This window comes from Tachypleus tridentatus, chromosome 8 (genome assembly GCF_004210375.1).
Source record: "Tachypleus tridentatus isolate NWPU-2018 chromosome 8, ASM421037v1, whole genome shotgun sequence".
NCBI lineage: Eukaryota > Metazoa > Arthropoda > Merostomata > Xiphosura > Limulidae > Tachypleus > Tachypleus tridentatus.
In genome coordinates, this window is record NC_134832.1 from 44,482,983 (window position 1) to 44,508,570 (window position 25,588).

Sequence of the window (25,588 nt, forward strand, 5' to 3'; positions counted from 1 at the left end):
TCATCTTGTATCTAGTGAAGGATGAATGTTGTACCTGAGAAAGACTGATACATATTTTACAAAGTTCTAAAATAGGATCTTTTTTTTCTTTGTTGTTAAGAGGAAATCTGAGTTTTAGCATTCTAAACCTTCAGACATACTGCTGAGCTACTGGGGGGCATAAAATAAGAACAAGGTAATTTAGGTAACAGATTAAAGATATGTCTAAGAGAAAACTAACTGAACGTTGCAAATGTTAAAATATATATCTATGTTTGTACAGATAAGCATTGATAAGAAATATAACTTATGTTTCTCAACTTCTAATTACAAGTTTATTTATCTCATTTATTAAATTAGAACATAATAGATAGTGGCTATAGTAATTGGTATTGTGCTTGCAAAAATAAAGATATCTATAGCTTGTGTATTTAGAAACTGTTTTGTTCTATAATTATGTGCTTCAGAATTTTAATGATTTAAGTGCAAAGAGTGGTTATCAAGTATGTAAGCAGTACAACAATCAAACAAGTCCATACCACTTAAACTGACTTTCTTTATTTTATAATGGTAACTTAGATTTTAGTGTAAATTTTAACAGTCTTGTTTGAACCTTTGGACTGTCAGCAGCTCCCCTCAGGCTGATAATATTCTCTGACATTTACTCGTGGTTCAGTGTGAAACCTATGTATCTAGTTGCAAGAGGGTTTATTTAGTTTACTGTGTATAATCATGTTTGTAGATGGGGATGCTGCAGTTATTATGTTGTGCCGGTTCTGGGAAACATAAAATACTATCTGTTACTTAACGCTCTGTTAACAGAAGTGGCTTCAATTTTTAATTAATCTGATTGTTAATAAGAACCCATTATGGTAACCAGTCTGATGTGATTCTTTCACAGAACCAGAGGGGTTTTCACCATACATCTTGTGGAGTGCCAAAGAAGGGCTACTTAAATCTAACATCATGGGCAATGACGTACAACCTTTAATTCATAAAATCCATCTTAAAGGTTCCACTGTGACAGGTTGGTTTAGTAAATATGCTTACAAGAAATTATTTCTAAAGAAAAGTTTAATCTCTATAATATGATAAAAAATAAAAGGAGTATTTTGAAACTTTTACCAATTGTGTGTTATAATAAACTGAAAAAACAACTGCCAGTAATGACAGTATTAGTTTCTGGTGATAGTACCTTTTACACTTAATGCAGACTACGTTAGTAGAAGATTTTAGTGTTACATTTCTGGACTTTAAAATAAATCAATTGATGTATAGTAGTAATTTTTTTAATGGCTTTTACTTTTGTAAGTAACACACATCATTTGTGAAAAGTAATGGTGTTTTTAAGCCTTTCTTAACTAAAGTAAGTAAAAAAGGAGTTGTTAATACAAAGAGAAGATTTAACTGATAGAATGTGTTTAGTTATTCAACCCATATTGGATGCTGAAATTTATTTCCTATAGAATTGTAAACATACTAATTTTTGTGAATCCTTTTTCTTCAAATACAAATTCCTGGTCAATATTATCACTTTACTGTAACAATGATGTTAAACATAAAGTATAAAAAAACTTAGTCTCTAAGTTGTTGTTGGTCAGCATTATTAAAGACTTGTATCTAGGCATGAGTATTTCTGTATTGCTTCGTTGCTACTAAATTTGTTTATGTTTAGATGTAGTATAAGGCAAGTAACAATAATATAATAATAATATCAATTACATATTTGCAGTCAAAATTTAAATATGGTGTAAGCAAAATACATCTGTTACTTCAATCTTCCCACATGCTTATTAACTAACATTGGTGAAGGCAGGCTCATTATCAAGGCACTGGCCTGTAATTTTTCAATCTTTTGCATAATCTCAGAGTAGATTGGCATAATGTTATGAGAATTTAGCACCAAACGCATTTTAAATTTATACCCTGTAACTGACAAAAAGAGATAATAAATATATCTAGTTAAAAAAATAAGATGAGGCAGACTCCTTAAATATGGTGTATGCCCAGGAGATACATGTCTGTTTTGCAGTTTTGTTATTGTTTTTTTATTCTTTTTCCAGTGTTCTACATAATATTAAAATTATATATTTATATATATATATTATGTTTGTTTGTACAAGAGGTTATCTTTGCTCTGTTCATCACTCGTTTCAAAACCTGGTTTCTGGTACTGTAAGTATGTAGACATACTGCTATGCCACCCTCTGGGAGCATTATCTTATATTGATATAGATGAACTAACATGATATGTTGATGTGTTTGAACATTTATTAGCATGTGATTGTACAGATGAGCTGGTGTTTTAGAACATGTACTAATATTCAGTTATATATTTTTACTTTTGAAATTAGGCATAAGTTGGTATAAAGAACGTGTATTTTTAACCACCAACAACAGTCAGTTGTTCACATACAGTATTTCACCTCACCAGTCCTCACTTCAGCCCATTAATGTAACTAATGCTGTAAGCCTGTCTGTGGATTGGCTTGCCCCAAAGCTGTACTGGTCAAACCCTGCACAAAACTTGGTGAGTACACAAATATTTTAGAGCTACTATTGAAATCTAATATTGTCCAGTTTGTATAGAGCTCTTCTCAGGTTACTGACAAACATTTTTCAGTACTTGCTAATGTTCTTTAAGTTTTCACTCATACCTATGCTTTGTAACCAGTTTTAATCTTAATCTTAATCTTTTACCTGGTTTCACTGTTAATCTTTGCCTGATGAAGAACCTCAGACCAAAGCTGATCATAATGTGTGTGTGTATATATATATATATTTAAGCTACAAGTATAGTCAAATAACATTTTAATGTTTTACAATGTTTTGGGAGAATTTTTCTTATTAATCAATTTTATATTTAACTTTCAACTCATAATTGATGCTGTTGAAAACTAGAGCTAAAAACACTCGTTAGTGTCAAGTTTAACAAATCATATTGAGTGATGGTGACACAAAATGCTTCCTCTACCTTGGTTTTTCTCTCTGCAGCTATCAAAGAAGACTTAATGTAGCAGTAATCTGTCAAACGTTTTTTGTGTGATTGTGATCTATTTTTGTAAAAAAAAAGTAATTATTGTTTAAAAAATGTGATATATTAGAATTTAAATTTTGTGAACAGTTTTTTTTTTTTTGACAGTAACATAGTAATGGGAGAATATCATAATATTTCACAGTAAGTCATGCTGTACTTACTTTGTTAACTATGTTTCCATTTTTATAGATTTACAGAGCTAACCTGGATGGCTCACAACCTGAACAGCTAAAGTTGCTCACTATGGCTAAGTATCTTGCTGTAGATTCTGTTAAAGGTCGACTTTACTGGGCAACCCAAAACAGCATTGAATGCTCATACTTAAACGGTTTTGACAAACAGATTTATTTTCAAGTTGGATTTTTTTCAGGAAAAACAAGTAAGAATTTGTTGATTTTTTTAAGGAACTATAAAAATTGTAACTTCCAATTTCTTAACTGCTTGTTAGAAGATATTTGCCAGAGTTTAGAGAAAATCAGGAACAAATGTTAAGACTTACTATAAAATGTGAATGGTACCTCATGCATCATATGTTTAAATGAGTCTAATTACAACTAGGGATGCCTTGCTCCTATTTCCTCAAGTTGCTCTGGTTATAATTCCTCACATGAAGATCTAGAGTCAGTAGTAATTAAACTAAGACTTATTGTCACTAAACATATGAATAACTCTTCTGGCTGCATTAACTATATGATAACCATAAGTGCAACATTAAGTTGAGAATTGAAGTAGAGTTTGTTACCTAATGATTTACACAAGAAATTATTTCCTCTACTCATCACATTATGCCTCTTTATGTTCTTGTTTCCTTGTGACACCGCTGTTGTCTACAAATATCATGTAAAGTGTAAAGCCTATAGTAAATTGTTGTGAAAGGTGATGACTTGTACAAAACATTTCTCTGTGGGTTTCATTTAAATGATAATTGTTCATCAATAGCACTTTTGTTACAAAGTTCTATAAATTATCTTCCTTAGTATGAAATTCATATATTTCAAGAGTTTCATGGTTCTATGCTCTATTGAAGACTTAGGAACTTTCAGACTGAAAGAAATGTTATATACATATATATATATATACATTTTCTACAACCAAGTTTAGTTTTATCTTTACTAATTAAGTGTACCTCTGCTGCTTTGTTTCATATTATTTATAATACATTAAATCAACAAATATGTAATAAATTTGCAGGATGCAGATGTCCAGTTTGCTACTCATAATGTATATATGATTATTTTAATTCTTTCATTTTAACTTTATGTGGCATAAGATTTATTACAGTTATTACATTTTTTTGCACCTGTGTAATAGCTGTGAAATTAGTTGTTGATCACTACAGCTAATAACTATTTAAATATATTTAAAAAGATGTTCAACTGACTTTTTAACCAATACTAAATGAGAAGTTTAATAAAAGTTAAGTATGTGTTTGGAAAATTCATGCATATAGACTTAATTTAAGTCTTCTTTACAGTTATGGGAATAACTCTGAACTTTGACTCTAACAAGGTGTACTGGATGGTACGTTGCTATGATGGCTCAATGTTATACAGTGCTTCCCTCCTTACTGAAGAAAAAATTTATAATTTAAATACAGTTACTTTTGTTGGAAAATTGCTGGAAGATGAAATGTAAGTTCATACAGATATTTTAAAGATAAAGTTTCCGATAGTTATTACTCTAAACTTGAAGAAAATTTGAACGTGTAGTAACTGCTTTCTGTTTGGAACAATTAATTCCTAAATGATAAACCGAAAACGTTATTATAAGACTCCTCTACAAATCCAGAAATGTAGTTTATGTTATGTAGAAACAATAAAAACTGCTTATCTAGGCTGGAGTATAACTAACTATTTTTTGAGCAATTTTTAATGAAAAATAGAGTAATGCATCAAAAATATTTTTGTATTCTATAGAATATTTGAATGAAATACAAGTGGTCTAATATCTGAAAAATATAATTCTCACTTTTAATCTTAGTATTAAGCTATACAGCATAAAGTTTTGTTTATTTAAAGAACCCTACATCTTCTTTAGAAAATGAAAAACTGCTAAGTGTTTATGAAAATTAACATAATTATTATTTTTAAACCTATACCTAAACAAGTTTTTAATGTATACTCAAATTTGTAAAGAAAAATTCAAACAGAGCTCAGTTAATTCCTTTTATAATCCTGTTTTTAAAGTCTAATAATAGCTTATTGTTTTTTCATAGAAAAAAAAATGGAAGATCCATGATATTGATTTTTGACTTTGAGAAAGAAGTATTATTGGTAACAAATGATACAGCCTTATTGAATATCCACACTCACAGTTTCATTTGTTTTTATTTGAATTCTATTTATTCTCCATATCATCAAATATTCCCTGATTCCGTTTTTTTTCCTGTTGTTTGTTGCTATTTCCCAAACTTAGTTCAACTTTTATTTAACTCTCAGATTTGTATTTTTTTTCCCACATTTGTGTTGAAAAATAACATTTGGCAGAAATCTTCTCCACATATTGTTCATTCAGTAAGTGAGAATGATACTTTTGTATAGACTTTCATGAAGTAGAATTATGGGGTTTAATGGGTATAGAACAGAACTATAGAGCAAATAGATTGGCCAAAGGTTTTTAAAGTCAAATCTAAAACATAATACCCAAGTGCACACCCTCAGAATCCCCTTAGTATTTATGCAAAGTTTCAAGTTTCTAGGTTTTTTCTTCTTGGAGCTGTGGCTGTCACATGCATATACACAGACAGGCTTTTTTTATTATTATAGTTTTATATATATATATATAGTTACATTTTACCACTGTTGTTTTTTTTCCTTCGTGTAAGAGATAGAGTAAGCCTCTCTCTTTCACTGTGTGTTGTTTACTCATTTTATATTTTGTGTCTACTGTTTTTACCCTATCCTTTTACATGCATCTTTTGTAAGTAAAAATTATAAAAAAAATAAAATGTCTTTATTTTATGTGGTTAAATTCATGAGCATCAATAAAAACTGAGAAAAAGCTGTTTAAATTAAAGTCAAAAAGCTTAAAAAGACATAACTATATCCTGAATACTAAAAATACCCCATAGATTTAAATGATATGTAATTTTACGACTGAGAACTGCAGAAAACTTTGTTAAATGTGACAAATCATGTTACACTTATTGTGCACAAATCTAGTTTCAAACATTTAAATCCTTGTTATGTAAGATTAGCTTGTAATTTGGTATTTATATTGATTATTATTTAACTTCTTTGAAATTTTTAGTAGTACAAAAATACTTATATCTGATGCTCATACATTACGTAAAAGTTTAAAGGTACTTTCACAAAACATTTGAATAATGTTTAAGGGCATTGGAAGACTGATTCCAATTTCATGTATTATTTCCATAAATTTGTGCTTGTCTCTGGCTTTGATACTCCCACCAACCTTCACATGTATTTACTTCAGACCTCTGCATGCTGTCACACAAATGATCATGCAGCAACCCTCCACCATCTGGAGTGTGACACAACTCCTATTGTCATTAGCACCTTCTCTTCTGTGCAACCCCAAATCATTTTTTGATTGGGAGTTTTACTGTTTGGGTGTGTTTTTGCTCATGTTTTTAGAATGATATTTTTTTCACTTACATGCTCAAGTTTACAGCTTTTTGTCTTTGAATATATATTTTTTTGCTTTTATAATTTTTCTGATTTCAGTACTTCTTTTGAAATCTTTTCCCTAGTCGTCTCCATTTGTATTGCACTTGCAATTCCATGTGGCATCTACTACAGCTGGTTTACATGCTACTTCAAAGGCATCTGAACAAACTTTGTATCTCAAGAAGTAACAACTTTAGTTTATAGGGAGTTGACTGCTTTTATGCCATCTTCTCATTCTTCTGAATCACCTGCTGATTGTTTTTTCTTACCATGTGAGGGTTTGTCTACACATGACAATGAGGATTTGGAAAGTTTGTTTCCTCTTGCCTATACTTCCCAGCTGAGTTGAGTTTCAGAGCAGTTGCCAAGGCCTCCTTTCTCATATGTAACCTTAATCAATCAGGTATGTTATGTTTCACTCCCTATTCTTCTTCTTTTGCTCTTCTCAGTGACAAAGAGTTAGGTTAGTATTTTCTTCCCTCTCTGGATATTGGGATTCAATTGATTCATTTGGGGATCAGTTGCAGTCACTCTGCTAGTACCTACTGTTGAGGTAGTGTGTTCTGCAAGACCACTAGAGGTTTCCCTATGGTATTAAAATTACTTAATTATTAAATCATGCCTATTTCTCTCTTTCACACTTGCAAGGTTTTAAAAATAGGGTTGTGTGGTCACCCGTTACACTGTTTCCAGTAAAAGATCTTTCTAGCAAGCATCTGATAAGAATTCAACCACTTTTGTAGATCTCCCCAACTCACATTCCCTCTTTCTTCAAGTAAACCATAGCATAGCTTTGACGCTTACCATGGGAGAGTTCCTCACTGTCTGTGTACAGTGCAATTTATGGGAAGTGGCAACACTGTCTTGGTAGTGCAGATCGCCCCTCAATCAGCTTGTGGGCTCTTCTCCTTCAGCAGGATGGGTTCTTCCACCCCAATTTCTGTCCATCCAGTTAATGTCAGATACACACCAAATGGTTTTATCACACCTTAAATGCATAACACTTCTTGGCTTGCTGACCACTTATGCATAGGTGCTTAGTTGGTCATGCAAAAATTCCACCCATCTTTGCAACACTTTCGAGATATTGTCTCAGAAGTTAACATTTTCTGGTAAGTAAAATGTATTTTAATGTATACTAACCTCCTCATACCTTCCCATTCATTCTCCCCACTTCTGGTGTACTTTCTTCTTGCTTTATTTAAGATTCTAATTTGAATGTAGTTCTTAGTGGGAACTACTGTATAATGAAGTTGTGTCATTATACTGTTGGTGAAGGACTCTTATTGCATGATTGTTACCATGCACTAGTGCAGTACATGTTAAACACATGTTTTTAGGTGGGGGTTTGCTCAAGTCTAATGGCATGAAAATTTCATAGGTGTATATATGAGAGATCAAGCTATTCTGTGTGAATAGGTAAGTAATTATTGATAATACATTTTTAAGTAAGGGAAATGTTAACACATGAAGCTTTGTGTGTAATATTTTACACTTACAGGTTGTTTAATGTGCCAACAACAAATTATATATTTAAACATTTGCCAAGACATGAGATGTTTATATTATAATAAAATGAAAGTTTGGAAGCATACTACTTTGATGTTTTATTAAATCTTTGTAATTTTCAATATCTGTAGAAAAGGCCCTCTTCATTACTTTAGTAATCGGCTATTTTGGGTACAAGAGGAAAACCAAGCTTTGCTTAGTGACACAGAAGGACAAAATGTTGCAAGGATGAGTGGTCTTGGGTTGTATGGTATTCAGAGTTTGGCTGTTGTTCATCAGTCTCTTCAACCATATCCAGGTATTTAAACTTTAGTTAAAAACTTTATTGCTTCTACTATTGAAAGGCAAATTCTGGGTACAAATTCTGTGATTCTTAGTTCTAGGTTTCTGAAGATAAGTTGTGTGATTTATTTAAATACCAACACTTGACTGTTTTAACTGATGAGAAAATTCTCCATCTCTAGTTGTTTCCATTATTAGATGTCAAAAAGTAAATTTATCCCCCTTTAATTGCTGCTATAAGTTCTCAGTTTGCCTAAATTTAGGAAGTTTTCTCAAGCACAAATTATATTACTTTGATGGTAAGTTCAGAAAATTGTTGAGTGGTCTCAAGCAACCCTAGAAACATTATTACATTGCCTGCTGTGCTTCAAAATCAAATAACTTACTCTTTGCAATCAATTCTGTATTGAAATACATAATTGTTGACTAGAAATTAGAAGGTTATTGGTTTGATTTAATAGAAACAATGTTATTCAAGAACTATTAATATAGCTTTGTACTTTAAAAAATTATTGTAATAAGTCCATCAAAAGAAATTAAACAGTTAATGTAAATTGTGTGGAATACATACTATTGTATTTGTATCTACATCTGGCTGTCATCAAGTTATTGAGAGAAAGTATGTAAGTGGCCATGAGAAACAACTTCTTCAAGCACAAAAGATGCATAATGCTGTTTTGCAGAAAAAGCCACAGATGAATTCATCTTTACTTCTACAGTTACAGTCAAAGGATAGAATTTCTCCTTTCTTAGAAGGAGTCTGTGTCAGATCAGTTGTGACAGATGAGACCACAACAATATCTAGTAGTGTAGGTCCTCATGACTGTGATAGTTCAATACTTCGTAGTTCTGATCTAGTTGAATAAACAAACGTGAATGACCAAATTTATCAACAATTTGCTTAAAATGTACCATTAAAGAGTCTAAGTGATTTTACTCCTTCAGCAAGGAAAAATGAACATGTTATACTTAAACACGAGTCTGTTTTTCAGGAAAATATTAATGGTAAGATGAAGAACATAAGTGACATATATATATGCTATACTGGTAAAGGAAGTTTCATATAAAGCCAAGTGTATTTACTATCAATGATGACCTAGAACATATTTTCTCCAGATAAATTCTTTCAACTTTGCCAGTTTGTTAAAACAAGAAGACAAATTTTATAAGATTCCAAAAAGCTGAGGAATTAAAGAAATATTTTGAAATGTTGAAATTGCACTGTAGGTTTAATAGTACATGCTACTGATAAAATATTAATTTCTTTATGTTAATTGTATACTACTACATATTGTTGATACATTATTTTTTGCTACTTTTTGAGAAATTCAAGAAAGAGTGTACATTAGATAAAAAGTTCATTGTTATTTATGTATTTGTTGTTGTTTTTTATCTTAGTACAAAGCTACCAAGTTGGCTGTTTGACCTTTTTATGTGCCATTCAAACCCATTTCTTCAGTGTGAAAACTATCCTTTAACTTAAGGGAGGACTATTTATACATTTTATTGAAATGTTCCTACATTAATATAGGGCCGCTGGGCTTTATACCACCTAAATCAACTCTGGAATCCTGGGTTTGAATCCTGAATGGATTTCAGTTATTTAGATATTTAGACATATTCCTTCTGGTATTGAAAGTATTAGAAAAATTCAGGTAGTGTGTTGAAGTTGATTTATGTTTGTTAGAGTACAGATAATTGTATTTCTATTTTTATTCCTTTGACTTGTATTTTTGTGTACTTTACTCCCCTATCTGTTAGATTGTCTGTAAACTGTTAATGACAGATATCTGTATGACATATATGTTCATCTGCAATTAGAGTAATAGTCAGAATAATATGAAATAACGTCAGAGTGTATAGGATTTTGTTGTCGTTAAAATAAATTTTAAAAAATGTTAAATATAAGTGTTATATGTAAACAAAACAAAAATTATTTAATTGATTTACCCAGGATTAAAAATACTGTTTAAGCCAGAACATCCTCATCAAACTTAATTTTGCATAAAAGTATAAAGATAGTTAAAATTTTCCATTCATCATTCCCAGAAGGACTTTTTCTTGATATAGATGCTTACAAAACATATTTAACTAATTAATTAATTGTTTTTTTTAATTGCAGATGAGATAAACTCCAAAAATATAAATGTGATTCCAGAAGTAATTCCTGAAAATGATATCCTTCTCACTGGTAAATGGGATAACTTTACAATATCTTGGCCTAGTTCTAAAAGGGTAAATTATGGTCAAGTATTTTATAAGGTGAAAATAGATGATGGGCTGGAGCCATATGTTCTGGTAAGTTGATAAAATGTGTTAACTAACATCTGAAATTTTAATGCTGTTTATAAAATTTTCAAAATATTTCAAAGTTTGTCTACAAGTCTTATTGTCATGATAATTTGCTATCTTATTATATTGTATGCATTGTCTGTTTTATTTTGTCATACTGAATTAGTTAATGTTTTTCCTTCTTGTCTATAATCAAACTAAACAGAAACTTAATAAGATGTATTCATTTATTTGGTTCAGCTTATTTCATTGTTAATCCAGAAAGTAATATTTACATTTGTTACAGTATACAAAAAAGCCATACGTAAGTTCTGCTTCAATGAGGACCCTTCCTGCTTATTCTTCAATAAGAGTGGCTATTCGACCTTTTACATACTGGTCTTACTCTCACCAAACCCTCTCTAATCTCCACACTCCTATGTCAGGTTAGTTTTGTACTTGTATTATAAGATGGTGAAGAGTGTTTAATCTGATAATGACCATAGTGCATCTGTTTTTATCTAATTGGTTTTGAAGACCTTTACACACATCTTTGATATATTTATAAATTTGTTTAACCTTCAAATTATATACCTATTTTTTGTAACATCCATTACTGATGGAGTTCATATAGTGAGTCTGCATAAGTAATTTTATGCTTTTGCGTGTTACAATACTTAGTTTTTATAATAAAAACTGAACAAAATAATTCAGTGAAATTATGCATTTTCTTTGTAAAATAGAAAATGAATGGTTTCACATATTAAGATTAATTTCAGTATTAATGGTATTTTAAATTTTTTTGTGTGTGACTCTTATTTATTAAGTTGAGAGAGAATAGTTGTTTAATTTAATCCAAGAAAGCCAAAAGGTTTGAATGTTGGTTCTTATGAGAAAATGCTTGGGATATTTGAAAATGTGATTGTTATAAACTTAACTTTCCAAGATTTCTACTAAGGGGCATTGAAGTGATTACAATCTTAGCATTTCAATGATGAATATATTTATACGATATAGATAGGAAGCTATTAAAATATACTTTTAATACCAAATAAATATATACATTTTTGAATATGCTAACTATTTTATCATCTAATGCCATCTCATTCTTCTAAAGGGGAAGAAATTATGAGACATGAGTAAGTCACTCAACTTTTTTCAATATTACTTACTGAAATAATATACAGAAATGAGCTTGAGAATATGACTCTCTTATGCTTGTTTAACAGCTTGGATGTATATGTTTTGTATGTGAAATAATTTTGTAGGTTGTATTTCAGCATCTGGACAGTATGGATACTGGATTCATCTCAGTCAAATTGAGAACTTTATATATTTAAAAATGACTGGTAGGGGTAGAGAAAGCACTAATAGAGGAGCGAACAACGTTTCTGACTGGTCAGTAGACTTTTTTTCTTTATGAACTTGACAATGACCGAAGAATGTTGAAACGTTGTTTGCTCCTCTATTAGTGATTTCTCTACCCATACCAGCCATTTTTAAATATATAATTTTTTCTACAAGTGGGTTTTCTCGTCATCACAAAATTGAGAACTTATCTACTCTGAGTTGAGTCTAGCAATCCTGTGAGCTTTCATTGAAAATGTGTAGAATGATATATTCAGAAACCTGTGTGAATGCTTTTTGACATATATACCTAACATCCACTCCCTCTGATTTATTAGAGCCTGGAGTTTCCTACTATCTTTGATAAACTTTTCAGACATATTCATATACTGGTTTCTGCATGTTTGATTATATTGCATCTATTTTGCAGTAAAATTAGTATTTACTACTTTGATGAATAGCACATGATCTTCCAACAGCTCGTCTGTTGTTTTTTCAGCCTCAAAGCTCGCACAGTCTTACATAAATTTTTGTCACTCCATCTTTCACTCTTTTCAGTAACATACCACAAAATTGTATACACATGAAAACCACATTTGACATTTATTTTAGAGTGTTGTTGAGAGCAGAGCAAAACATTCAAATTCTCTTTGTTAAACATACTTTTAAAGAAGCTTGAAGCTATGAAGTTCTTGTAACAACTTGAGTGGTACTGAAATGTTTCATCTGATACCATTGATTGCCCTTATGAAATCTTGAACAATATTTAAAAGACTTCAAAGCTGCCTTTCTTATGATTACTACTTCCTTTACTTTTGACAGTTGACTGTCAAACTTTCACAGTTACTCACCTGTGTCTTGTTTTCTCACATAAACCAATGCCCTCCTACACTACTGTTCTTTAGACATTGTTTTATACAGTATAATTCTGCTTGTCAGTTAGAAATGAGTAGCTGATTACTTTGCCAAATTCAGCATATCACGTGTTTCCAGTTGAATATATTAAACAGTTATTGAAATAAAATGTTCTCATATTTTATAACAAAACAGACTTGGAGCTTCACATAATTGTTGTACAAATATTTTATTTTATTCTCAAACTCCTAAGGTTTTTAAGATATCCTTTTTTGACTTTGGATTTTTGATAACAACCTCTTACATAGTCGTTTTTACATTTTTTCACTTTTCAAAGTATTTATAACTTCTAATTATTGGTCCAAACATTACAAAAATATGTACCTCAAAAATATATTATCTCATTTGAATATTATTCACTTGAGCTTTTCAGTTATTATTTATTTTAGTACCTAAATGTAATAAAACAATGTTTTTTATGAATGAAGAACAATATAAATATATGTGTGTGTGCAGTTTAAGTGCAAGTTAGTAAAATATATAAAATTGGTTGAAATAATATTTAGTTGTAACTGAAAATAATTATTTTTGAAAAAAGAAGTGATTTTTAGGACATACAGGTTGATCATAGACAAAATTATAACACCTGTGATTATATTGCCAAAGCTGTAAGGTGTGCTTATGGTAAAAAACTAAGGTAGGAGTTCTGAGGTTAAATTTTCATGATATCTTAACACTGTTTCCTCTCTCTAGTAGCAAAACTGCTAGATTGTGGGGTAGAAGAATCACATTCTTGAAAACCTCATACATTTTTGTACAATAATTAATGTTCAAGCCTTTTGAAACTACTTGATCTAATTAAATTTTTTGTCAGCTCTTGGACTAATATGAGCCTGCATCTATAACTCTGGGGTTACAAAAAAAACTAAAAAATCATTTTTAAACTTTAAATTGCTTTTACTGTCATAAAAATATGCTATTGTTTATAAAATCATATTACTTATCATTTTATTTTATTGTTAAATACAGTGTGTGTTAAATTTGTTTGTGTTTAAGAAACCCAGTACATAAAACAATTTTCCTACAACCTGTTGCTTTACTGATATTTCTCTCTTGATTTCAAGAATATTTGTTTGATAGGATTACTTAAACCATATAGTTAAAAGTTTTATTATTGCATTATCTAATTTATTAAATATTATATAAATGTGTAAACCATAACAGTGGTGTCTCTGAAATCCAGTACTGAATGTTTTGAATGTACACCCTAATAGAATCAAAATTTTTCATAATTATAAAGTCAGTTATAATTTCTACCTGAACCCTGACAAATACATTTATTAAATTTTACCATTTTATCTTATAGTACCATCTGCGCCTCGACACCCAAGAGTCTTTGTAACTCATCATTCCAATCCATTTGATGACAGACGTTCCATAGAAATTGAGTTTCGTTGGGATCCTCCTGAGAAAAGTAATGGAATTGTTCAAATATACACAATCTGTATACAACACCTGACTCCATGCATTCAAGTTCCAGGAAACCAATTGTACTTCAACACAACACCACTGAACCCAAATGATACATGTTTTTTCAAAGTGAGGGAGGTTTACTTACAAACTTACTACTTTATTGAGAACCATAATAAATTGTTGTTTTTGGTTTAGAATTAAGATAAAGCTACACAATGGACTATCTGTGCTTTGCTTACCATGGGTATCGAAACCCAGTTTTTAGCAGTGTGAGTCTGCAGACATACTGCTTTGCCACTTGGAGGCAGCATGATAAATATATATGAGTATCTTAATGAGTGTAAATCTTAGTTAAAGTAGCTGTAAAATATTATATGTGTGAGTTTTAGATGGCATGAAATGTATGTAAACAATACCTTATCACTGTGGATTAGATAAACATAAAAGTTTAAACATCTAAGCATTTTGTTTCAATTTCTTTTTTTTTAAAGGTAAAATTAATAACTAATAAAAGGATCATAAAATATAAAACTCTTTTGATTTGGAAGATAAAAAAATTAACATATTCATTGCCATATTTATTTTTATGAAGCAAGATTTAGAACAAAGCTTTATTTAGCACTTATTTTCTATCAGGCAAAATCCTGTTATTAAATTTGATAGAGAGTTGTTAGATTTAAGGTAGAGTGAATGGTGTTTTTGCACAAAATTTATTTTTTTTGTAGAATATTTTAAAGGAAAATTCTAATTTTGTAGAATTCTTATCTCTACATTTATGATGTACTTATTTCTTTAAAATGTTGTTCTTGGAATTATTGGAAAGAGGCATATTTTATTTTTCATTATTTCTACCTCATCATTAAAAATAATAACTTTTATTTTTAAACTGAATCAGTTATCTGCAAGAACAACTGCAGGAGAAGGTCCAATGAGTGAGATAATTCAGTATACAAAGTCAGAGGAAACTCCTGTGCCACAATTATTATTAGCTGGTGAGAACAGTATCAAACTAATGGATGTGGATAACCGTAAAGAAGTGCATTTGTCTAACAAGGTATCTCAGCCTGTGGATGTGGCATATCTTGGGTTAGATAATTCTATTTATTGGATTGAGGAAAATGGATCTTTGATGATGACAGCGATTCATCAGAACAAGACATCATTGGTAATTATTTTACTTATTTAACGATGAAATAAAGGTCTGAAATGCCATCATTCTGTTGAAAATATCATTTTCTCAAAATACCTGTTGTTGTTTTTTTTGGCTAAAATAATTATGTTTTCAGGCCTGCATGTATATTTGATGTAAAAAGTTTGTTGTTGTTTTTCTGCAAACATAATATCATATAGAGGTTATTGTTTTCTTGCAATTAATGTGTGACCATTCATTATTAACTGAAAGTTCTGATAAAACAAATTGCCTTTGAAAATGGGAAAATCTCAACTTCAAAAAACACAACACCATTCATTTGCTGTAAGAATTAAAGTGCATAAGATTTAGAAATGTTGTGTAGTAGTAGCTTAGATGATGTACATGCTTTTATTTTAAAACTGCCATTTTTTACTATGTTATTTAACTAAAAGGAGTAGTAATAACGTTTGCTTTATGGGATAAGCATGTCCCTGTTACAAGCAAGTCAAGCTAAGGACCTGAGGGGATGAGCATGCTCACTATCATGACAGTCTGTGTCCCTAATGTTCTGTAGATCACACCTCATTACTGTAATTACAGATAACCCTCAACTATCTTTACACAAAATTCAACAAATAACAAATAATCATTTCTTTGTTGCACAGGAATGAATGTATTTTATTGTAAGAGTGAAACATATAGAAGTTTTGAGGTGTCAAGCTTTCTGTATAATTTTTTCTATACATAATATTTCAGTTATTTTAAAAGTGTTTGTATTTCTATAGATTAATTGATACCTCTTTTTGTCCTTGTTTATCCCTTTTACTTTCAAGCAAAACATTTCTTTCATTCTCTTTCTAACCCATCCAAGTGCTAAACTTTCTGGTGTTATTTTGTTTTGATTTGTATTGCTTATTCTTATTTATATATCACACCTTATTATATTTTCAATATAATATTTTCACAAATATTAAAATGATAGGATTTGTAAGAGCTATTTAAAAAAAAAACTAGCATATCTTTCCTCAGGTACACAGAGACATTTTGAAATTTGAGGTTATTGTACAAATTTGAAGGTTACTCAATGTTTAAAGAAAACACTATTTCTGATGCAATATCTTACCTGTTTTTTACAAGATAGCTTGAAATAATTATGTTGCATGAGTTAGTTGCACGCACTGCAGAGATGGGGTATTCTATAAGACTGCTAGTAATTCTCTTTAATGGTCTTTTACTTCATAATATGTTTATTCCTGACCATACTCTCATAGATAAGCATGAGTAAAGCAGATAGATTGCTGTTCATCTCTGACACTCTGAGGGGTATTGAGACTCTTCGTATTGTGAACCTGACATACAATTCCAAGTGCTACCAAGTGTTGGTTGATCAACTTGTGAGTGTGATAACTCTGCTTTTCAAAATAGGGCATCATTTTCACCCATTGCACTCCTTCTGATGATATGGTCTTTCAGTCTTCAACAGGTTTTCACCTTCTTTCTTCTAGTGGAGTATGGGAGTACTTGCTGCTTGACAGTTCCTACTCACTGAGTCAGTGGACCATGGAGGCTTGTTCACTGAGCCGAGAGTAGGGCTATGATATTCTGTGGATGTCATTGAGGTATAGTACTTCCTACTGTGAACCTGATGTACAGTTCTAGGTTCTGTTAGGTTTTGGTTATAACACTAAGCTATATTAAGATGTATATATATATCTGATAGATTACTTTTTTCTATTTTGGCATTTCTCCTTACTACCATCCTTCATGTGTACGTTTCTGATGAGTCTGATGTTGGTTGGAGATAGTGTGGTTATGACTAGAATCATGGCCTTCTTATCATGGACCTGATGTGCAGTTGTAGTTAAATCACTTCAGTATGTCACAAATATATATATATTGCAGTTTACTCCTCAGGATTAAGTGTTCCTCCTACCTACCATCTTCTGGATGCTGTTTCTGGAGAGGGTCAGGTTTTGATTGGGGATGTCCAGCTAAGTAAGTCTTCACTTATGTTTTGCCCAGTATCCTCTTTCTGTTATGGTTTGAGTGAAAAATGCCCAATGCTGCCAGGTTTTGGACTGGAGATGGACACCAGGTTTGTGGTCCTACTGTCTGCTGGGTGTTGGTTTCTGGTATATCTGATGTTATTTGTAACAGGCCACAGCACATGTATTCCCACTTGTGTACTGCAGGGTATTTTCATCCTACTGTGATCTGCAAGAACCATATCCAGTGCTGCCAGGTTTTGGATGAAAAATGTCATCCCACCAGGGCTTTTCTTCTTCCTATCATCTGGTGAATGTCTCCTCATGACAGATCAGGTAATGGTTGTGTTGGAAGTGTGCACAAGTAGAGATGGAATTTGTTAGGGCAGCTTGTCTTCCCTACCAATTTCTGTTTTGAGGTGAAGAGGTTAGTGATCCTCTGCCTAGCGTAGAATTGATGTACAATTCCAGATACTGCCAGGCGTGGAATGAAGTCAGACTACCACTACCAGTCTGTTGTGCCCTAACCACTCGGCACCCACAAGTCCCATTCATCTGTAATACATATTATGGGATTCCTTCATGTTTTCCACCTTTTATGTTCACAATACAGTCATAAAAGGACAAAGAATATAAGATATGTTGATGTCTTTTATTGAGGTGTGTTGTTTTCTTTTCTGGTTCCACACCTCATGGTCTCTCTTTGAGTGCTTCCTAAAGGGGGATAATTTTTTCACCAGCCCTCCACCAGTTAAATGCAGGATTCTAATTGTCTTGTGAGAGGAGGTAAGATGTATCAGAAGTAAACATTCTTCTAAACTGAAAATGTATTTTTGACAGATACTTACCCCCTCTTACGTTTCCTACCCAGCTTCACCACTTCTGGTAAAATATGGTGTAGGTCTTTTGATCAATCTTGAAGTGATTAATGAGTGCAAGTATGGAAGGACACTGGTTACAATAAGGGTTGTGACAAGCTCCTATTAGTGAAGAGTTATTGCACAATGATTTACATGGATATGCAGAAGTGAATGCTGGAAGGCTAGTGGTATGCATTGAAAATTTGTATCAATAGAAGTCAGTACTAATCACAAAAATCTATTTTGGGAGAGGTACTGCATAATCGCTTATTACATGTGGATATGTAGAAGTAGAAGGAAGGCTAGTGGTAAGTATTGAAAATTTGTACTGTTTGACTGAGTGATAGGTAATTTTGGATTTTGTATAAAATCAAATGATACCTCAAGCATATGTTAGCAGTGGCCTACAACATAAAGACTAGACTATGAATGAGATGCTTTTAATACAATAAACCTCCATTTAGTTAGTGAAAAATAGTGTAGTTGTAGGTAAATAGCATGCATCTCTTTCCCTTAGTTTATCTTTTGTATCTAAACTGAACTTTGGACATCCTAAGTCTGCTTGAGGCTTAAGGTAAATCCATTTATAACTGTTACTTTTTGTAGCAACATGTAATCATGGAAATAGTCTGCTGTTTACCACTGACATTTTGTATTGAATTGTGAATGCTAATGAAGTTCCATCGTCATGTCACTTTGTTATGTTCTTTATTCTGCTATTAGGTTTTGTTTTTCTTTTATTTATTTAAGTACAATCTTCAGTTTATCTGCAAATAAGGACAGCTTATTTTATTTCAGTTTCATTGATATTATAATTCAATTGTCCAGTCACCATCTGATGAGCCTTTTTGTTACTTATAAGTAGTTGTATTTTAATTTTGACTTCAGCACTTTGCCTTTTCTCTTTCACTATACTTGTCCTCCCTCGTACTAGATCCTTGAATATCTAGTTGTTCCAAAAACCAAGTAGTTGTGTACTAAATTAAACTATGGAACTACTGCACTGTTCAAGAAAATTCTTTGTCTTATTGTAATGTTTCATCACAATAGTTATTGAGAAAAAGGTTATGCTGTATTTAATAATTCTTTTTCATTTCTTAAACACTGGGCAAATTGTTCATTATATAAACTTTGTTTTAGAGAAATACACCAAATATGGATTATGTTTTTTAAAATATTACATTGTAAAATTTATTCTGCTCAGAAACTTTGCAAAAAAAAGGATTACCTAACTCTTAGAGAATATGTTTAATCATAATGTTTCACCATAATAATTATCAGAAAAGGTTGTTCTCTACTTAATTATCAGCATATGTTTAGATATAATTTGATCATTAGGCTTAAAAGAGGCTTAATATGAAGCATGTAGTATATCACAACTAGGAACCTCAAATCCTAAAAATCGTTTAGAAATTAATAGTTAATAGCTATTTAAAGTTTGTATTTTTATCTTCTTTAAAGATGCATATTGTTTTCTTTGTTTGATCTGTTTGAAATCTTAGCATGCATTATTATTTTTAACATCTTTATCAATTACTGAGTAATGAGCTCCAAGTTTTGATTTTCAGCTAATGATGCTTCTTCAAAGCTTGAGGCTAAGTCTGTAATGTAATAAATAGAAACTTAAAAACTGCCTAAGGGTATAGGTAATAATAGTTACAGTACAATTTATGTCTTGTTGATTGATACTTTTAATTCTCTGTACCCTATTGAACTGTCATTGTTTATGATAGTCTATGTTTAGAATAAATAGAAACTTAAAAACTGCCTAAGGGTATAGGTAATAATAGTTACAGTACAATTTATGTCTTGTTGATTGATACTTTTAATTCTCTGTACCCTATTGAACTGTCATTGTTTATGATAGTCTATGTTTTTTTTTTACAAAGGTATTGTAACATTATGTATAATCTTTATTTGAAAATTTTGTGAAAGTCTTCACATGTCTACTTCTCTAGCCTTTTTTCTATAGTGTACTTACTTCTAGGCTTATAATCCTCATGCAGTAAATACAGTCTTTGAGATGCTATTTTTTGACATTGCTGCTAATATTTTTGTAACTGAATAACTATATAGAAACAACCATTTTCATCATTCTGTGTTTTAATAATAGCATGTGTTAACTAATGTTGCTTTAATTTGAATGTAGGTGTACAAGTTACCACAACAAAGTAATAACATTGCCATAGACTGGCTAGGAAGATGTATATATTGGTCAGAAAATAGACACCTGCAGAGTACCATATGGAGAATGTTTCTTTTTCCTGAGCAAAGTCCTGAACCAGTAATCAACAGTACTTCAATGATTGGAGCTATAGAAGTGAATCCATTCTCAAGGTCTGAGGATATAGATATATGTATATATTTTTATTCTGTCAGTCATTACATAATTTCCTTTAGCATCTATCACCTTCTTTCTGTACTTTGTACTTAAGACAGTGCTGAAAAGCCAGTCTGATTTCATTATTGTAATCCCGTCATGGTTTCATCACTATTATACCTTAGTACAAAAAAATGATGCTGTACAAGGTTTTATGTCATACAGATATGTTGTTTCCCATGACACTAAAATCATAAAATTCTAATTGAAATAGTAACTTGTTGAAATATGTATATATATATTAAAATACATGACACATCACTGTCATTGACCATTGACACTGTGTATTACTTTTGTTTTTTTCATGGGGTCAGCTTTTGTTATTGATTTATGTAACTTCATAAAATGCTCATTAAGAGAAAGAAAAATTAAGGATTTATTTCATAACTTTATGGCAATTAAAACAGTTTTATTTGTTGTTCCATGAATATTTGTCAGAAATGAATTGTTTACTATTCTGTGATAAGCAAACTTAAAAAAAAATAAGATAAATATACCATTTAAACTGCTGTTACTATAATCAAATACTTTATAGTCTGTCTTCTGGTAATTGAGGATCAAAGCTCATGTTTTAGTCTACCATAGTTGTTGATTCAATGGGAATTTTTAAATGTTTAGACTGTTTGTGGAATTATAATATCAGGTTTCATGCAGTGTTATTAAAGAAGAACTTAAACTTATGCAGTAACTAACTTATGTTTTACCAGGATTATAGATTTTAGTTGTAGTGCATTAATGTTATTTGTTATACCCATAAATAATGAAATGAAAAATATTGTGCTTAATAATATCATTACAGTTCTTTTAAGTATTTAAAAGTATTTTTGTCAAAGCCAATAAAGCTTTTTATTAGGGGGGGAGGTACAATGAGGGGTTCAAAACTGAAAGTTTATTTTTCCTTATGAAGACTAACCATTATGGGTTGTGAATTGTAATCTTATGTGGCATTTTTACTGTGAAGTATTTGTTTTAACAGTTTTTCAGTACTTGTTAAAAATGATAATGTGTGTGATGATAGTTCTTTGACGAAATTTTCTTCTTTCTGTTATTTAAGCTGATATCATAAACTACAAGGACTCGGTGTTGTCTAATGTTTAGTTTGGTTCATTGTGAATCAAAGCATTCATTGTTCATGACCAGAAAATGTACACTGTCCTTTGGGGCCACAATGCACTATAAGAGTGGTAATCATATCCTGATGGTCAGCTTTACACTTTGGTGTTCTGTGTGCACACTAAGAATTATACAATCAGCAGTAGTCCAATAATTTATAATGGATGTTGTTGACTATCTGCCTTCCTTTGAGAATATACAATATTTTTGTTTTTGCACAAACATTCTGAAAAAACATGGGTCTTATCTTAAAAGTACAGACTCTTTTCAGCATTTTTAATGTTATACATATCGTTACACAAGTATCAATGTCTGACCTAATTTTTATCTTTGTTGTACATATTTCAACTTATAAAATGAGAAGGTAAAAAATCATACACATGTTATATATCTAGACAGTCTGGAACACTTTCTAAATGGAAGGGAATAAAGCTAGAATTACATTAATTTACTACATTGGGTGACACTTTAAATGTGAAGAGAGCTGATTTTGTTACACTTTACAATTTTTAAATGGTCATGGTTGAATTTTTATCATCTCATATGAGTCATGGTCTATGGATTTTCTCATCTGATGTAACTCATGGTTTGGAGATTTTTATCTGGTGTGAGCTTATATGTTATATATTACCAGAGCAACATACCTCATAGATACCAATACTAATTTCTATAGTGAATAGCTCTTTCTGTAGAGGTTTATGAGCCATTTGTTTTCCTTAATTCTTACCAAAAATAAAGAAAACAGTAATAGTTCCTTTTCTTTCAGAACCCTAATTTACACTACCTTGAATGGAACTGGAAATTGGGAAATCATGACTAGTGATACTGATGGTTCTCACCATTGTTTATTCTTTTTCCAAGACAAACAAGTAGGAAATAATTCTGAAAATATGCTTTCATCAAAACAGTGCAACTGTCACCAATATCCACTTATTGAAAAATCTATAGTTCTTGACCATACAGTTAGTGGAGATTCTCAACTGTTGTGGATAGATAGCCATTATGGACATATCTGGTCAGCTGACATGCATGGTTGTTTGTGTAACCTGATTATTAATGCTTCTGTTTCAGAATATATTGGTGAGTCTTATTCTAATATATTAACAATAAAGTTGCCATACTGAAATATCTAGGGTGAACTTTTATTGTTTTCTTTAGAATATGTAGGGTGACATTTTATTCTAACATCTAAGAATAACACTTTGATTTTGTAGATACTGCCTTTATTTTTTTACATAATATATAGGAAACTAACTAGCTTACTTTGGAATGTCTGTGAGTAATAATTTAAAACTTGCATATTCAGGAATAACATGTTCTAAAAATATTGTCTGCATTAGAATAGCAAATACTCACTGTTTTTTTTTTGTTTTTTTCCAATGAAATGTTTAATAACAGTTATGATTTCATGTGAGGGAAAACCTATAAATTAAATTTTTCTTGAAACAGTTTAGTGAGAATTTTTCATATTTTTACTTAACCTAGAAATAGTAATCAGACATTGAAATATTTAGTAACAACATTATAAATTTGTGTTATCTAGAATTAGCTTGTTACTTCAGAATTTGCATGCATCAAAAATTTTAAATTGTTATGGTAATGATAATTAGGATAACTAAAAATAACCATGAGACTCATATGTTTTCTGTGTTATTACCAACTGTACTATAAACTTTTGTTGCAAAATTATTGTACATGCATATAATAATGACCCAAAAATAATGTAATTCAACCATTTGGCTATAATTATGATGTATAACATCCAATTTTACCCTTACTGTGTTAATTTCAACCCATTGTACTGTGAATGTGATATATTACAGCCAATCCTAGCTCTCATTGTGCTAATTTCAACCAGTTTGACTATAACTGTGATCTACAGTATCCAATCACAGCTCTTATTGTGCTAATTTCAACCAATTTGTCTATAACTGATCTATAACAGTCAGTCGCACTCCTTATTGTGTTAATTTCAACCTGTTTGACTTTAAATGTGCTCTACAACAGGCAGTCCCAGCCTATATTGTTCTAATTCATCTAAAACGTAAAAGAAACTGACTACTTCTCAAAGGATATGAAGGCCACTCAGGCATTAATGCATATTTAAACAAATTACAAAGAATATTTGTATTATGTAATTAGTAAGTGAACTTTATAATAATACGTTCTAGGTTTACCTCCAACATTGATAACAGCAGACAGAAACAGCATTTATTGGTATAATGCATCACTTGAACAACTATTTGTTGCCAGCAAGACAGCAGTTAGGAAAGAATGGGTTTCATCACTGACACAGGAACCTAAAAAGTTTATGATGACTTTCAATCCAGAATTAGAGATTTTATCCAAACAAGCTGTTGGGATTCAGAGCATTAAAGCAGTGGGTCATCACTTACAACCCTTTCCAGGTAAAATATTACAAATGTTTTATTTGTCATAGAGTTCAGTATACCTTTTATTTATTTATGTTCTTATGTGTTAACTGCTATATTCAGAATATATAAAAGTGAGTTAATAACTTTTTATTTTACTATAAAGTACAAAGCAGTTTTACAATCATCATGTCATAGATCTGAATATTTGGAATGGTTTAAAATCTAAACCTTACTCCTGAAAGTTTTGTTTTTACTGGCTGCTTCTTCATTAATTTTCAGGAGTAATGTAAGACCAAGCTCTTAGATTTCATATATAAGAAGGATTGCCTTCTCCGGTTTCTGACAGAATTTGTATTGTAATGATTATGTTATATATAATGTTATCTGTTTTTATATACTTTGTTTGCTTTCAGTTTTGCTTTACAATTATACAGAAATAATATCCATATGACAAATTTGTATTAATAATTTATCCCACCATTCTAAAAATGCCATTTCTCTTCAAACTTAAATATATTGTAATACTGAATGTACTATTTTATATGTATTGAACATCCATATTTTCTAGTAAAGTGAATTCAGGATTAGCAGTATTACTTTATTTATCTTAGACTAATGCACAGGTTCTGGTTGTTAGATATCACTCATCATGCCAAAATTAATACACTTCAGATAAATGTGTATTTCCTGTATTTTTAATACCTTTGGAGGAGTGGTGTATTATACAGTTTTTTAAATAAGAAATTAGAGAGTATTTATTAAAAAAATTACATTTAAAATATTAATTATATTCAGAAATTTTATCGCTTGTGAAGGTGAATATTGTGTCCTCTAAACAGAACATTAACTCCTTTGATATACTATTTTACAAAGGATATTTTTATCAGCATATTATTTGGCATATCTTAAAATTCATGTAAAATTCTGTCTGTAATAAAACAAAAGATTGTGATGCTCTATATGTGGTAACCTGTTTAGATAAAGAATCTTCCTGGTCAAATCTCCTTACATTTGTAAACTTTGACACAGTCACTCTTTGTGTAGGAGCATGCTTCAACAGCATTGCTTTGTTTGCCATATAAAAACGAAACAAAACTACTTCCAACACTTAAAAAGAAATTATTAATATGTAAGACTCTTTGCATGTTTTGAAATAGATGACCATTTAATGTAACTTTAATATAAGGTTTGAGCAATATTTTACCTTAGTTATGTTTAAAGTGATTTTGTGATAATCACATATATTACTTCATTTGTAATATTGTACTCATAGACAGTCACTTTTATTTTATAAATTGTGTACATTGTTCAAAGAAACAAGGATTAAGACTGAAGTACTGAATGCAGAAAATGTAAGGCTA

General features: G+C 30.7%; 1 protein-coding gene across 1 annotated transcript in view; it reads left to right on the forward strand.

Moving 5' to 3' along the window:
- LOC143222319 (proto-oncogene tyrosine-protein kinase ROS-like) overlaps positions 1–25,588 on the forward strand; it is a 71,248-nt gene that overhangs the window by 12,816 nt on the left and 32,844 nt on the right. The window contains exons 4-15 of the mRNA XM_076448685.1: positions 881–1,006; positions 2,334–2,509; positions 3,206–3,395; positions 4,491–4,647; positions 8,286–8,452; positions 10,559–10,734; positions 11,015–11,153; positions 14,276–14,508; positions 15,278–15,547; positions 20,509–20,696; positions 22,619–22,932; positions 24,024–24,260. Of these exons, the coding sequence (XP_076304800.1) occupies positions 881–1,006; positions 2,334–2,509; positions 3,206–3,395; positions 4,491–4,647; positions 8,286–8,452; positions 10,559–10,734; positions 11,015–11,153; positions 14,276–14,508; positions 15,278–15,547; positions 20,509–20,696; positions 22,619–22,932; positions 24,024–24,260 (2,373 nt within the window). The remainder of the gene's footprint in view (positions 1–880; positions 1,007–2,333; positions 2,510–3,205; positions 3,396–4,490; positions 4,648–8,285; positions 8,453–10,558; positions 10,735–11,014; positions 11,154–14,275; positions 14,509–15,277; positions 15,548–20,508; positions 20,697–22,618; positions 22,933–24,023; positions 24,261–25,588) is intronic.